Here is a 16,718-nt window from a genome sequence, read left to right on the forward strand (position 1 = left end):
TGGAAGGGGGGGGGGTAGGGGGCCCTTTCGATTTACAATGACTTCGTGGATAATTTTGTGAAAGATAGTGGGCTCGTTCCAATCGGGAATCTATTTTTGTTTGTGTTTTTGTCTTTCGATTTACCATCTGTATCAATGCGTTGCTGACTAATAGTTTATCCGTCAATCGCCAAAGGCATTTGGAGGTGAAAGCGAGGAGTACCTTCGTTGCGCTTGAAGTTTCTTCAGAGGAAACTGCAAAAAGGGTGAACACTTTGTGTTATGGTTTTTCATCGTGGAATCTCCAAAAACGAGACACCGCGTATTGACGACGCTATTGCTATCAGAGTCATAGATACGGTTCAGTTTGCCCAAACTCCCTGCTATGCCTTTGTGCATAGAAATTGACGTTGCTATGCCATTGCGTAAGTCCGCTAGAGAGGGCGCTATTACCAAACATTTTTTAGTAGTATTTCTCTGCCCTGAAATGTTTCAATCTACCGGATAGATTCAAACTGTTTGGCGATAAAAATTGGGTTGGATGTGTTTTGCTTTGGGGTTTTCTTTTTTGGGGGCGGGGGGGGGGGGTTGGAAGGAGGGATTCGGCATAAGATGTTCTCCCGTAATCATGTCCTGGCTGTAAACAAAACATATAAGCTATAACTGACCGTGAGCACGTTATAAAATAGTGACGTACTTAGGCGGGATTCGTCAAGTGAATGACAGAGAGATTGAAGAACTTCCAGTAAACGATATTTTCCATCGGTCTGTGTTCTCTTGTTGATTTATTTACATGGTAAAATAATTTAAACTATATACAAGTATTTGATGATTGATTTTACATTTTAAATTTCATGAGACCTACATCTTCCATATTCTGCTGCAGACGTCCCTGATGCAACAATAATTATAAACTAGACTAAGCATTCTTGCTTGTCACATCTAAACCTTGTGTATGCATATGAATCTTCAATAACAATATAGCCTAGCGGCATTTAAACCTGCGTATGGCATATCATTGGGATGGAAACGTCCTCTTCGTGCAGAGGGAGTAAATTTATGTTCTCTACCTCCACCTATCTCCCCTTTCCGGTAGCATACGCCCATTAAAAGCCCCATTGACTTACACACTAAATCACAAAAGTAATGTCTTCTCTAAGCCTAGATAGAAGTTTTCACTTGCTAAACGCTACCCATCACTGGATAGCTGACAAGTTGGCCTTTCATGGCACCTTCAATTTTCCGTACCATGACCATGTAGATTTTTGGCTACGAGAGCCGGAACTTTTCGTCACTTGTAAACAAACCTCTCCACTCAGTGGTAAACAAATTTCCTACGCTGCTCCTTGGAGGCCTAAAGGGGTCTAAAATTGCCTCAATTGACCCAATTTTTTAACCACATGTGCTTCCATTCATGTTCTTTAACATCAAAGCCACAAAAAAGCACATCCTAATTGATAACATAGCAAAAAAGTTGTTCTCCTGTTCCTAATTGGCACTTTTCCTGAAGGAGAACATTTGCCGCGGATTGATATAGAGGCTAATAGGAGTATGCCACCTTCCTGTTTTCCCTACTAATCATTCCTTCTCCCTATCCCCTCCTCTATGGAACGCCAAAACCGACAAAAATGCGTTTGTTGGTCATGATGTGGATACTCTCATATCGCCACATAAGGACCAACGCGGTTCGTTGGTCCTTATGTGGATACTCGAATCGTCACATAAGGACTAACTATCTGCGTCATACGAGATCCTCACATAAGGACTTGTGAATATTGGCGGTCATTATGTGGCAGTGTTAGGATCGCATGATAAGTAAATGTACTTGGTCGTTATGTGGAGGTCCTTTTAGTGCCATATAAGGACCTTAATTGTTCTTGGTCATTCTGTGGCGATAAATTGTGTTCACATAATGACTTAGGTTAACATAATTTGTTTCTGCATTTTTGTCGGTTTTGGCGTTCCATACTTCTCCTTATCCCTAAATACTATTCAAGTATTCAGAAGTTCAGATGATATAGGGCACCGGAAAATGCGGTTTTCACTTTGAAATGTTGTTGAGTCTATTGTTCTACGGTAGCCGCCATGCATCGTTGAAAGCGCATTCATAATAACGTCCACAATGTTTAATTATATCCGTCATCCAGATAACCACCCTATTTTCACAATATCAATTCCATGTAAACCATTGTCGCCCTGAACAATACTTCCTCCGCACTCCCCCTCCCTCCTCACCCCCTCCCCCTGGTACATGCATCCCTATCGATACTCTGGGATCTGTACCTACAGCTACAATTAATCTAGTATCGCTCATTTAGATCAAGTGTTAGCGTATTGTCTCTACATGCTATAGGAACAAAAAGAAGGAATATCCTGGTATTCTTTATATGATTTTATACATGCTACAGCAAGTTGAGCACAATTACAGTCTGAAATATATATATATATATATATATATATATATATATATATATATATATATATATATATATATATATAGTTAAGCCTATGTAGCCAGTACTAGCAATGGATTGCGACAGTCTGCACATGATGAAATTCAACACGTTTTCTAAAAGAAAAAGAAAACATAAAAAAAAACTAAGATAAAAAACACATTAAAGGCACACAATATATGACCATAATATTAAATATTAATTGCTTTAAGTATGTGGTAGTTAATTTGCGTGTTTTTTCTTAAATGCAAAAGAAAATTATAAACAGAAAGTAGCTTTTGAAAGATAAGAAACTGTCGCTAGAACCGGTATTTGAACCAGTTATACTTTGCCAGTGTGTTCTATACCCATCTATTTGTGTCAGTATAACCGTCAATAGGGAAAGACGTTTTATACGGAATTTCAGTTATCTGAAGTTGTGGGCTATTTCAAATATCATACATTCTAATTGGGCTACTTAATATTCATTTCGAAATATCTGAAATTCTAATTAAGATATCTCGAGTTCCGGATATCTTAAATTCGCTTCCCGCTTTTGAGAAGTTGGAAAATGGGGCGAAATTGTCTCAGTGTAAGTAAAATTTAACGAGATTGTTTTTCCATGATTTAACTTGTGTATTTAAATTAATGTTCGTGGTACAACTCTTTGTCATTTTTTCGTACCAGTTGTAGTACCAGAAATACTGCAAAACAAACCTTTGACCAATTATGACCAGTTTTCGGTACTTTAAACAGATTTGCGGTCAACCTAGATTCATCTCCCAATGACCCCTGTACAGTACCGTAGAAATACCGCATAGAAACAGGACAGCTGTTTGTCACATGACATTGTTTTTATTGCGCAATTGATATTGCTTTGTGGTATTGCGTTGCTTTTCACACACGAAGGGCAAGTAGTTTCAGTATAGGTGTACACTGTGCTAGCCTACATGTTGTTCAAAAATGGTTTTAGTGGTTAGTCCTTGTCCGTGCCTTAGTCATCACTGCCCAGGAGATAGAGCATAGTTCAACTGCCGCTATTTTGTCTCAATCCTTGTTTGTATCATCGTCTGCTTGTTGTGTCTGGACGTTTCAACCACATGTCATAAAAGACATCGTTAATATCTTGGCTATTTGCCTAACTCTCTTTTAATCAAACGTTAGGTATGATTTGGCTTGACCCTTGGACGTGTTCTGCAGGAGCATGAATATAGGAGCATGAATATAGAAACACTTGCAGAGTAAACATGATTTAATGTAACGGATTCTGTTTACAACGTACTACTTCAGGTGGCGGTATCTTGACAACAAAGATATTATAGCTTGCTCTCAATATTGGGCCTTGGAAAGTTGTCAAACTTGATCGTGGCAAGTTGATATTCCATTACCGGCGAATCGAGAAGCGAGTTACAACGTGCGAGGCGTATTGTCAACTACCGAATGGGCCTAGTAACTTCAGTTTTTCCGGTATTTTCCGGCTACATGTCTTTATTTTAAAATAGGTTAGACTACATGATACAATTAATCATTTACTAAGGCAATCTAACGATAGTACATTGATTGCTAATCGTTTCTTTTTGTAATGACCCCAAGTGTTTTTATGAGCTGGTATATTCAGGATGTTAGTTGTTGACCTTACAAATCCTATTGTTGTATGAATACTTTGTGAGGCGAAGTCTTAAATCATCTGCGCTCATCTTTACTGTACAAGTTTTTAATATGCCAGAAGAGGCACAGATTGAATTGTAAGTCTAGAATAGGGTGGACTGTTTGATTTGTAGAATTTGGAACACGTTGATAATAATCAGTGTTTGTTAATACTGCACTTATTCTCTGCTATATTAAAGACCTCCAAAATTGAATTAGTTTGATCCATCGAGTGTGTTTTACCTTGTAGTTGAGATCTGTGCATTTTGTGTTAGTTAAATCAAATTGGTTGATCATACCTTCATGGCACCAAATGTATGGCTAGAGTTAATGCAATACATTTAAAAGGATGCATTTTCTTATCCTGATTTGACTGTAGGCTACAAATAAGCAACAGTTATAGTCCTTACCATTTTAAAATGATTTTCACCTACATAATATTTTTGTAGATATCATGAGAAGTTTCCTGTCTTTGGAAGAACAATTCTGTCCAGGCAAGCCAGAGGCATTACTATTAAGTTTAAGACAATGCCTCACCGACCCTCCAGGGTATCCCAGGTGTCAATTAAGATCGGGGATATTGAAAGAGCTATCCCAGTGAAAGATGGCGGCAAAGCATGGCTCCTCGTTCTTGGAGCCTTTGTTTGCCAGATGTTATGTGCAGGTAAGTGAGGCTGTAAGAGGTCTTAAATTTCCAAGCCACTTATTTTATTTCAGAGTTTTAGTAGTAAAGAAAATTATTGATGCAAATATTTCATGAAATATAGTATATATCATAATTCCAATAGCTTCTGTAATTGAAAAGTACAGTAAAATTGGTTACGGTTTCCAGTTGCTGCAGAGAATTGTGCATAAACTTTAAAAATGGTCTATAGATGGCTCTTTTAATATCTGTCGGAACTTATAAAACATATTCATTGAACCATTAAGAACAGCAGTACATCACTAAAGGGCATAAGTGTACATACTTTCCATCTGGCACACATAATCACAGTGAATACTGAATACTGAATAACCTTGCATTACTTTGCTGTACTGTATATATGTAAGCACACAGGATCTCATTCAACTTGCTGGTAGGCTTAGCATCGCTACTCATAGGCAGAGTATTGTGGTCAAGTGGTTAAGGCAGTGGACTTGTTATCTAAGGTTTGCAGGTTCGAATCCTGGCCAGATCCTTACGTTGTGTCCTTGGGCAAGGCACATTATCTCCATTGCCTCTCTTCACCCAGGTGTATTAATGGGGACTTGCGAGGTAACTTGTAAATATTGTTGCGTGCGCTGGTTTGTGGCTGCTTCCTACAGGAAGTCTCCCAGGGGACATGTAGATGTGATGCACTGTAGTGCCCCAGGAGGGATTTTTTTAAATTGTGCACACTTAGGTGTCTGGGTGTGACATGTTACCAATGACCAGGTGTTAAGTGTTGTAAAGTCGTGTTAGAGGGGCCTTGTCCTTGAACAAGACTGTAAACCTTTAAAATTACCTTTTACTCTACATATCGGTGCAATGCATGTATCATACCTATGCTCAATTGAATATTGTGAATATTCTCAATGGATTTATTTTACAAACTATTCATCCTAGAACTAAGAGAAATTGATTGTCAAAACAAGTCACTTTAGTCAATATTAAAAATATGCTAGATAGTCAAATAATGGTCACAAATGCTGGGTGTGAAACATTTTAATGTCATACTCAAAGACATTGATATGTCTAATTGACCGCTCTGCTTTATATGGAAATAATTTGGAGGATCAGAACTGCTAGGAATTTATACTTTTCTTTTTTCTAGTGATATTTAAGCATGCTAAAACTTTCCAATTTGCCAGTACGGGATGTATTTTGAAACTGAATCAGATATTGAGTGCTACAGCCCCATACGTAAGACTATTAATAACCATTTGTTAACTGGCATCTGACATTTAGTCCAGTGTCAAGACACCATGTCTGTAATAAGAAGGAAGTGAGGTAGATAAATATTGTAACCAGCGAGGAATTAAGTAAACCAATTGAGTAATACTTCATAAAAGTATGACATGATACTTTTTTAATAGGGGAAATCAAGTTTCATTTATTCTGCAATACTTCAAGTCACTCCAAGATTAATGTATGGAGTCCAGTTACAGACTTGTTGACAATTGACAATTCATAATCATGGACGTTAAATATGAATCTATAAGAGACTGACTTCGGTCAGCTTGCGGCTTTGATAAGCCAATGATGGCTTCTTCGCGAGTTCTTGCTTGCAGGAGGATCTAAAAATGCATGCATTACATGCGCACATGTATAGTTCTATACAGTGTCTGATGACTAGGACATATGACTAGGACATGTAGTAGTAGGAGTGGATATTCATAGGACATGGTAGAGTACTACACACAAAGCCTGATTCAATGTCTACTTGACAAAGGTCAATAAATCAGCCAGTGGTAGGAAAGATGTACTGTGTCCCAGTGAAAGTCACCGTCACTCCATTGTTTGTGTGATGAGTCAAACAGCAGTGATGTTAGCTACAGTTCCTGTACAGTTTAAACAGGAATTGTTACCAAGTGATAGCATCTTATCAGTAACATGATATGAATTATCCATTGCTTATGACATTTATCTGACCTAATGTTATCAATAATATAACATCCATGGTATGTTAGGTAAGTGTAGTGAGCCCTGTATCAGAGTTATATCCTAGCCACAATATCGTCAGTTGAACATTATGAAATGAAAGGGGGGGGGGGAGGGTAACTTGAGGAGGGGGAGAGGATTACTTTGGAGAGAGAGGGGCAAGAGGGTTACTTTCGAGAGGGGGGGGATTACTTGGGAGAGGGTTTTTAAGGGAGTAAAGCAACTACAAAATTGTGGAAAACTACTTTCATTAATATTGTTCTGAGTTCTATACCACCCCATGTCTTCTCATGAAAGATAATCAAAACTATGCATGTTTCTTGTAGTCCTTCTGTGAGGACACTAGTAAATTGATACAATATTTCAACTATTTTAGTCCTCAAAACCCAGTCAATAGTGCATGTGTATATCCATTTTGCCTTATCCAAAGTTTATTGTTGCACAGATTTGCCACCATCGCACAGTGTAAATGTTCAGCATGTCTTGAGAATGATCTTGCTAAATAGGGAACCTGTTGTCTAGATCCGTTCATATTTGATATCTTTTGAAGGATAAAGCATAGAGCTCTTATAATACCTATGCCTTTTTGCTGAGATCAGGTGTAGTATCTGTTCCCTTTCGAGGGGAATCGTGATATACACCTGACGATGATCACACAGTCACAGTCCCAATACAAGGGTTCGGTTGTTTGGTTTTTCATGCCCAGGTTCTTTCCTGGGTGCTTTATCTTAAAAAGTATAATACCTATGAGTCTGTGATTACGAAGCCAAATATACACTTGTTGACTGCCAGAAATATCTTTAAAAAAATAGCTGCTGTTTTGTGATCAGAAAGAATATCTATTTGTGAAACTTGCTTGCTGTCACTTGACAAGAGTTTGACTATCTCAAACAGCTGCACTTAATGTCTCCCAGCTGTGTATAGGCAAACTTGGCAACAGACCCACATATAGATATCATGGGTACTTCATAGCAATATTATCTATCATATTATCGGTATATACTTAAAGATTTATTAAACCTTATCAATCCAATTTATATAATTGGTCTTGTGCCAAGAATTGAGAAGCCTGGTTGGAAATTAACATGTTTTTGTACTTAATTTGGTTTGACACTGCAGTGCTGTATAACATTGTTTGGTGTTACCGTACAGAACATATGTTATAGTCTGCTTTCAAGATATAAAAAGTTTGAATATTCAGTGGTTCTGCCATCCTGTTAAAGATATGCTAAATGTTTCGTAAAAGGGTACCATTAATTTAATACAGTTTCTGTACCGTGTTGTGAAGGCTACATGTATGTATACCAATAATTTACAATGGGATGGGGGAGGGGGGCGGCATAGGGGTCTATATGTTGTCCCTCTAGTCCACACTACATGCCACATAACCATTTGAAATGAGGTTAGAATTGAGTTGAAAGAATACCTATTTTCATTTTTTATAGGGAGATATTTCTTTTTGTATAATTAATTGCTTATATGACATGATTATAAAGGGAGAAATTGTCAAAAGTAGTACTGGTCCTGAGTAATAATGTCATGTGTTTGCAACCAGAATGTTAATGAATGATCCTCCAAACCCCCATGAACTTACTGTAGTTACTGCTGGGTTAATTAAAGCTGATGAGATTGTCTCCTAAATCCTTCACTTATTCAAATATATTGAACTAACGTTATCTAATTCACATCTATAATGAAAGGTTCTATATTACTTACACTTCATCAGTTGACCACTTGTGGTAGGTGCTGAAATATGCAGATTGTGCATTTCTAGCTTTCTGTTTAACTCTTGACTCAATATGCAGCTATAATACATTCAGTCCAGTCTGAATATTCCTTGGTTTTGCTTTCTGTGTTATTCAAAAGAAAAACGAAGAAGAAAAATAATGATTTATAATCTTAAAAAAGCTGTCATCATTTTAACAATAGAAGGTAATATTCGAAACTGATTTACAAGTTTACAATTAACTTTATCAATTTATGTCTCCATAATGACAGTTTTAAACTTCACAACCAAACTAGTGCAACTTTAATTATTATCTTTTGGGTAATAACTTAATGACTAATGTGGAAATCTATGTTGGGTCAATTTCCTGTGTTATGAGGAATTACACAGTCCTTCACACTACTGTTTACATGCTATAGGTGTCTGTATAATATTTCAGCTGTTCTGATGTTGTTTTTCTTTACGCTTGGAACGTTTACTGTCACATTTTCAATGTGTCTTCATATATAAGAACATGACAATGAAGGGTACAGATCACAGAATAAAATTACTCTTTTCATTAGATATGCGTACAAAATCATAGCAAAAATGATAGACAATAGCTATTAAGACATTGGTTGTGTTTGCCTATTGCCCCCCCCCCTCTCCCCCACCCGTACAAACTTGATTTGGGCTATACCACTGACCGTTTATATCACAATCTCTTTCGCATTCACTTTTGATCTTAGGAAAATATTTTCAGATCGAACATTTATCTCCTGCAGGTCTGGTGCAAGGTATGGGTGTAACCTTCGTTGAATTACAGAACTACTTTGGCGCATCAGCCACTGACATTAGTTGGATAGGTAGCTGTCTAACCTTCTCAGCTTGTTCTATCAGTGAGTATGAACATTATATACTGTAAAATGAAATTCAGGGTTAAGTAATCTTGACACCAAAAGGAAATAATATGGAAATTGAAGTAATTGGTATGGAAGACATCCATGAGTCCCCAAAGAAAATGACGAAAGGAGTCTTAGAGTGGAATTTTGTGGTGTGTTAGTCTATTTCAATAGTTCTCTAGATTTGTTTTACCACGTTAGGCCCACACAAACACATTCACATATAAATGTGGCAAATGTCAGAAGTGCTGCAAACATATTCCCTCCAGCAGCTTAACTTGTTTTCAATGGTTTGAAAATTCTACCAAAATTATTATTATTATTATTAAGTCCATTCAATTAACCTGCAAAGTGTATTCCTAGATGTAACTTCTCTGTTTTTAATTATTTTTTTTTATGTGTGTGTCTTTGCAGGCGTTGTTTCTGGTGCTTTAACTCGACAAATTGGCTGTCGTCCCGTGGTGGTCTGTGGAGGGCTTTTGGCATCAGTCTCAATGATTGCTGCATCGTTCTCTGAGGAGTTGTGGCATTTATATATCACTATATCACTCACAGGTAACTTTAATTTATGTAGAAAGCTTTACTTTTATTGTGGTAGATTATTCTCCTGAAACTAAGGTAAGTGCATAAATACAGCTGCATATCATTCATGGTACAGCACAATACATACTGTACAGCTAAAGCTCATTGGCTAAGGAGATTCTTGTAAGAACTGAACATGTTTAAAACTAGAAACAGTGCATTTGCGCTGCAAATACTTGCATTGAAGTCTGGTGGTATGGTACTATACCTTTGCTTGACGTTCTCGTGTTATACTGTTAATTCAACATCACACTCATAGTCAGCCTGTACAATTGTTTCTTAAAGGGTGTGAAGACTCGCGCACAAAGAAACGTCTCATGCCGGTAATCTGACCTAGTTTCGATTGAGGTGTAACAGAAGTGTTAGACACCACCATTGATCCCAGAAAATACACACACAGCTTGCTACCGTCGGTAATTAGACACTAGTGTACAGTCAGTACATACAGCTGCGGTCAATACCCACAGCACAGTGTACATAGCAGCGATGGACATGGTCTAGATAAAAGATAACAAGGTATCACGTTTCATTACTGTTTGCATTTTGTAGCGACAACGTAGAAAACCTTATTTGCAAGCAACGGACAGTTAACTTTTTCAGAGCGCGGCACGTGGTTTGGGGCGAGTCTTCAGTGCCTTTAATAAAGGTGAAGACATGAGTCAATCAACCTGATTGGCATTTGTTTTACGGCTCAGGAGTCTTAAAGTTTGACGTACTGTGGCTGTACTGCTTCAAGCTAGCTCAGAAGTAATGTGAAAGTTAAACCTGTTAATGTAACTGAATACTAGTTTCACATTATCGACACTGGGTAATGGAGTCAGATGTGTACAACACTAGTCAGCACAGCAAACACATGAGAAGATATGTTTCAAAGATTTCAACAAATTCATCGGCCTATGACCAATCGAGCAGTCCGTCCAGGAAGAATTGCCCACTTTTGCCTGCATAATAGTTATTTGGGCATCATTTACAACTTTAGTTATAGCCACAAGAAATAACTGGGACTGACAAGTAACGTTCAATTATTTTGACAATAATTTGTGACAAGTTTTAAAAGGGAAGCTTGGTCCGACCTTGTAGAGGAGAGATTTATCTTACAATTACTGGTCATGTTGTGAATGTGGTAAAAAATGAGACCACAAATAACATTGAAAGATTATAGTCTTAGTAATAACTGCTCTTATTTTTTCATTTATTTATTTCTTCTTAATTTTGTACTTGTTTCCAGGTTTTGGGTGTGGCCTTGCCCTTCCTGCAGCTATTTCAGTGATTGGTTTCAATTTCCAGGTTCATTTTGGCATTGCTAACGGTTTGCAGTACGCAGGGGTTGGTGTTGGTATCATGTCCATTCCACCACTCTTCCAGTTTCTGTTTGAACTTTACGCCTGGCAGGGAGCCTTATTGATCTATGGAACTGTCTTACTCAACGTCTGTGCATGTGGGCTACTTATGAAGCCTGGTGCAGCAGAAATCTACAGCCTTAAAAACAAAGCCTCAAAATACTCGTCTGTGCCTGCCTCTGGAAACGAGTCAGGAATACAGAAACCAGTTAGTAGTGTGCTAAAGAGTGACAGAACTACTGAAAGATCTGTGCAGTTATATAATAAAGTCAACGATGATGTGTTTGAGAGTAAGTCGAGCGATTCAGCCAACCCCAGTGCCCCAGCGGACAGTCTCGGCGGACAAAAGGCGGAGGAGGCACAGAATCAGTCTAGCCCGACCAGAAGGCAATCATCTGTGAGATTCGAAGTGGAAACCACAAGTATATTTGCAGAATTACCTAGTGAAGGTCTCCCAATCGAGGAAGACATTACGGACACACAACCGGCTCAACATAAGTGCCTTTCAAACATTGCTAAATCTTTTGGAGAAGCTGCGTCAATCGTCGGTGTTAACATTCTCTGGAAGCATCCAAACTTTGCATGCTTCGCCTTAGCCGTGATGATGTTCGGGTTTGGTTATTCCTCCTGTTTATACTATTTTATTCCACGTGCTATACAAGACTTGGGAATACCGGAGCTGGAGGCCTCACTGCTCATGACGGTGTTGGGAGTCTGTAGCCTGACAGCGAGACTCACGAATGGTCTGGTCGTCGATCTAGGGATCATCACTCCTCTGAAATTCTTTTGTCTGTCCTGCTTGGTGTGCTCTGTCAGTAGCTTCATCACTCCCTTTACACATTCGATTGTCGGCTCCTTTGTCTGTGCGGGTCTGTTTGGGTTAGCCAGCGGAGTTGCCAATCCCATGCTGGCCATGGTGTCTCGGGAACTTGTGGGACAGAAGGTGATGGCCAGTGCGTTGGGCATCTTGATGCTGTTCAATGGGATGGGTTCTGTAGCAGGCATTTTTACCATGGGTGAGTATTTATACTTGCAAATTTAAAAAATATTGATTTTTACTTCATCATTTCAAATGCAACCTGTGCTGTGTGGTGTATTAACTAATTGGCAGAGGTATTCTCAAATTGCCAGTGTGTACTTGAGAATATCAGATGACTTTACATATGACTGTCTAGAGCCACACTTTCAAAACTATGTGTTGTGACCCAAAAAACAGGTTACCAAGATACCCAGGTTACCCAAAACTTCCTCCCTGTCACATAGTGACTTGTCACACAGTGATTCCACATTTTGATAAATATGTGTGTATGGGTTGTTGGATAAGTTTTAGTCAATGTCAAATCAATTGCAATCGATGGCAATCAAATCAGTCGATATGCAGTTAAATCATCAATCAATCATCATCAATCAGCATTGACGTATGCATTAACCTTTAGAATTGGTGGGTTTGCAACTAACCTCGGAAAATGGCAATGTGGGTCGACACAGATACAGATCAGGAGGCAGTGGTCTAGATGTAAGGTTTGATGTCAAATCTGTCAGGTGATATGATGGGAGAGTCACATGTCTACTTTTACAAATGAAGCACTGCAGAATGCGTGTAGGTGACAATATGTGGTAGAAGTTGACTTACAATGTACCGTTGTGGGTCTTTATTACCATGGCTTATTTGTCATTGAAATCAAAGCTGTTTTCTAAAAGGTACTTGCACTGGGGAGGGGACACTTGCCCCCTTAGAATTATGCCCCCCACCCCCCTTTGCACACAACACAGGGCTTCAAGGACAAAATATGGGAAGCAGGTGTCTAGAGTCAGTCAAATCAGTCAACAATTCATGGCAGCTATTTCATTTGTCAAATTGAGTTCTCTGAGATCCTGTGTGCTTAATAGTAATTTGAATTACTTATCTTTGTGGTCCCCATTACCATTAATTTATTTGCCATAAATATAAACTTTTATATAGCTTTATCAAGGGTACTTGCACTTCACTCTTTTTGGAAAACATTAAATTTTTTAAATATTTTTTTCAATACTTCTCAGGTTACGTCTTTGACCATTATGGTAACTACAGCATCTCTTTCTACATCGCTGGATGTGACCTTCTCCTCATCATATTTGTGGTGTTTCTTGGAAAGGCCCTGACCAAGAAACTGCCATCCAGTAGAAGAGCAAGCAGGAATAGTTCTATAATTAAAGATGATTCTCTTGATACACCAAAGAAATCACCACAAAGACACAGCATCAAGGAGGAGGACACCAAGGCCGCTCAAAGTGTCCGTCCTATTTCTTGTATGGAGAGCTCAGTGTGAGCATGTTAGTATTACGTGGTGAGCTGTGGTTAAACTATGTCTTCTCCCGTCACATCAGTTAAATAAATTTCCAAAAGCGACAATCTCATAATCGTTTATCTATGACCTGCAAGTAGCAATCAGCAATTAATGCAAATTCAGGATATTTAAAACTTGAAATATTTTTTTTTTTTTTTTTAAAGTTGATTTGGCCTTGTAATTGGGAATTGGCAAGGAAAACTCGGAATTCTGTTAAAAAAAGCTAACCCAGGTGAAAATTGACTTTGAAATAATGGAAGAGGACCATATTCTCATTAACTATGTGAATTTTTCATGCAATGCTAACATAGGAGTTTCAAAATATTGATATTTAAAATGGTCAAAATTTGTAAGAGAGGAATCTGACTGATTACAGTAGGATCATGAACATTGAAGGAAGATTTAAGACTTTTATAAAGGAGGGGGTAAGGCCTGGGGTCATAGAAGCCAACTCTCATGTTGGGGCCCTCCACCAGGTAAAATTGAAATGTCAAATTGTATACATTTTAAGGCTTATTAATACTAAAACACAGCTCTATAAGTAGAACTATACGTAAGATTGTACATTTGACTGTTTGTGTGATGTTGAAGGGGTGCACACTTGTAACAGTGGTCTTTCCCGAATGTAAATATCCCCCGGCTGAACCCTTGCCCCCTTCTAAATCATCTCCCCTTGCTGATGATAGGTGGTAGGGGACATGATTCTCCCCCCCCCCCCCCACCCTTAGTGCTTGCCACTACCTCAAACTTGCTAGATACCAAAGGAATTTGTAATTATTACTTCATGAGCATGCAAAGCAAACCTTTTGTTTTATCTATTACAATCGTTTTATTGAGAAAACATTAATTAAATATTAAGTAATTAAATATTAATAACATTTACTGTAAATGCCTTCCAACATAATATTAATCCAGCTATAGTTTAGACTTTTATCTTGTTGCCATATTTATCTACCAATTCATTCTGATAAAAAGGCTTTCCATAGAAATATTTCCTATAGTTTTATGTATTTAAGGGGAAAGGAAGTAAATGATACCTTGTTGAATGGAAATTAAAAGCAACATCATGGACAATTTAAATAATCTTCTTAGAAAATTTCCTTCAATTTTTTAATTTAATCTGACATGCATTAGTTGTAGAAACTATTTTCCTTCTACCCCAAATGATGGATTTTTTTTCTATCCCAAATATTTGAAGATATGTTATTTGGCACATATGGCTTATTATGTGAATGTTTTCTTTTGTCATGACATTAATAATTACTACTGAAGGACAGGCCTCCCTCTGCCAAGGTCTAAATATTTTCTACTTCATTTTACGAACTTTTTGCTCCTTATATCCCTCATTTTCTCTCGAATAATTTCCATTGATAGTACATTATGAATCGGTTTGTATGTATCATGTAAACTTGATATGTGTGACATCAGATCCACTTCTCCTATTGTTTTGGGGGAAGGTCAATGGTCATTTGAGGTCAAATAATGGCAACCTTGTAAAGCTTAGATATACTTGATATGTAGGTCCACATTACAGCGTGAACATTGCTGTCAATAATTATCATAATTTAAAGATCATCATGTTAGTTGTTACCATGAAGTGTGGTAAGGATTCACTAAATGAGTTTGCCTTTTGGGTTCGGATTTTGGTTCAGTGAAAGCAAGAAATATATATTTTTTCATCATAATATATATTGTATAGCATGTGTGTGCGTGTGTGTGCTAAATCAGTGAGCTAATGAGCAATTTACATTTTTTGTTTTGTGTATTGGGATTCAAATAACACAAACGGTTGTAATTGAAGAAGGCATTTTACCTTGGGTAGAAACATTCAAATACATTTTACAACTTGAACTCTGGTATGTGCCTCATTCATTTTTCTTGGCGATCTTTGTTTATAACAGTAACTTCATATTGTTTACACGAATAAGCAAAGGCCTATATACACAGCAGTTGGCTGGAAAACCTGTTAATTAAAAATAAATTGTCAGTCCCATTATGACAGAACTAGCCTAATATAGCTGTAATATAAAATATTATTAAGATCAATTTATTGTATGTAGTAATAGCTATTCGGGCAACCAATACCATAATGCATTGCCAGATATGAACAAGGTCTGACCCAGGATTATTCAAATGCAGGGTTGTTGCCCTGAGGACAACCCCAAAGTAGCAGCTAGGGTCTGGGGGGGTGGTCCTCCCCAGCAAAATTAATATCTTAGGCGTGAAATAGTATATTTGAGGCATATTTAGGCTTTAAATGAGGTCTTTAATTATAGGTCTACATGCCAAACCTCTTCCTCTTTTGTGCAGAGTTTACAAAAATGGGAGTGGGTGGGTGGGTAGGCTACACCCCATACCCCCCCCCCCCTGGATCCGCACGCCATGAAATCAACCACACTAGTACAGATGTTAACATCGCATATGTATAGCAACTTGTAATTGACATTGTAGTACTGTCTCATTTTGCTTTTAAATAGGGAAGACCCAGTCATCATCTGTATAACTGTCGTATCCTACAACACATACAGGTAATCCGAGTATAGCGAATGCTTTTACTCATGATACGTTTGTAGGAAATACAATAAACCAAGTAAAATAAACATACTTGTCTTCTACTGTCACTAGTGTAAGTCCATTGCATGCAGTAGGCTACTTTGGATCCCCTGGACCCCAAACTTTGTTACCTTCACCGTTTTCGACAGTGAAAATCTTACGTCATGTTAATTCTCTTACAATCTATAGTAAGGCTCAAGGCATGAATGGAATTGTTTCCAAGCTTATTAAGCCCGCAATTAAGTCACGTTAATCCTGTATGCCCTCGCATATATACACAGTAATGTGTTTCTCAGTGGAAGTTACCCTGAAATCAGTGAGATATCCCTTCGTTCAAGAAGGGTGACCCTGCCGTTGTGGAGAACTAATGCGGGGGATCCTCAGCACCCTTTCTGTTCTTCATCTACGTCAATTATGTGCACAATGTGGTACCCAACGTTTCCACTCGCCGTTTATCGGATGATACCAATGTCTTTCATTTTTATGATTGCAAAAAGTTACTTGCCAAGGGGCCAGCCCCTCCGACAACTGAAACATTGGTTTGTCTCCAATAAACTTACCCTGTCTTGAGGTAAAGTTAAACAATCTTTCATTCTTATGATAAAATCCACTCTAGTTGCGATCAGATTGT

General features: G+C 38.0%; 1 protein-coding gene across 2 annotated transcripts; it reads left to right on the forward strand.

Annotated features, from left to right (window-relative positions):
- Positions 1–3,320: 3,320 nt before the first annotated feature.
- On the forward strand, positions 3,321–15,390 carry LOC139975248 (monocarboxylate transporter 12-like). Of its 2 annotated transcripts, none has more exons than XM_071982993.1 (6): positions 3,321–3,913; positions 4,508–4,722; positions 9,169–9,282; positions 9,700–9,840; positions 11,096–12,223; positions 13,248–15,390. In XM_071982993.1, exons 2-6 carry the CDS (start codon positions 4,587–4,589, stop codon positions 13,514–13,516), a joined length of 1,788 nt encoding a protein of 595 aa, XP_071839094.1. In that variant the 5' UTR covers positions 3,321–3,913; positions 4,508–4,586; the 3' UTR covers positions 13,517–15,390. The 2 variants fall into 2 exon arrangements, with proteins under 2 accessions (XP_071839094.1, XP_071839095.1); XM_071982994.1 differs by having other exon boundaries at positions 3,321–3,878.
- Positions 15,391–16,718: the final 1,328 nt, after the last annotated feature.

Source organism: Apostichopus japonicus, chromosome 10, assembly GCF_037975245.1.
Source record: "Apostichopus japonicus isolate 1M-3 chromosome 10, ASM3797524v1, whole genome shotgun sequence".
In the NCBI taxonomy this organism is placed as follows: Eukaryota; Metazoa; Echinodermata; class Holothuroidea; order Aspidochirotida; family Stichopodidae; genus Apostichopus; species Apostichopus japonicus.

Bases quoted from the DNA above. Each gene is read 5' to 3' on its own strand.
- LOC139975248 (XM_071982993.1), top strand. From the start codon at position 4,587: ATGCCTCACCGACCCTCCAGGGTATCCCAGGTGTCAATTAAGATCGGG. The intron at 4,723-9,168 runs GTAAGTGAGGCT...TATCTCCTGCAG, and splicing joins TTGCCAGATGTTATGTGCAG to GTCTGGTGCAAGGTATGGGT. The intron at 9,841-11,095 runs GTAACTTTAATT...ACTTGTTTCCAG, and splicing joins TATCACTATATCACTCACAG to GTTTTGGGTGTGGCCTTGCC.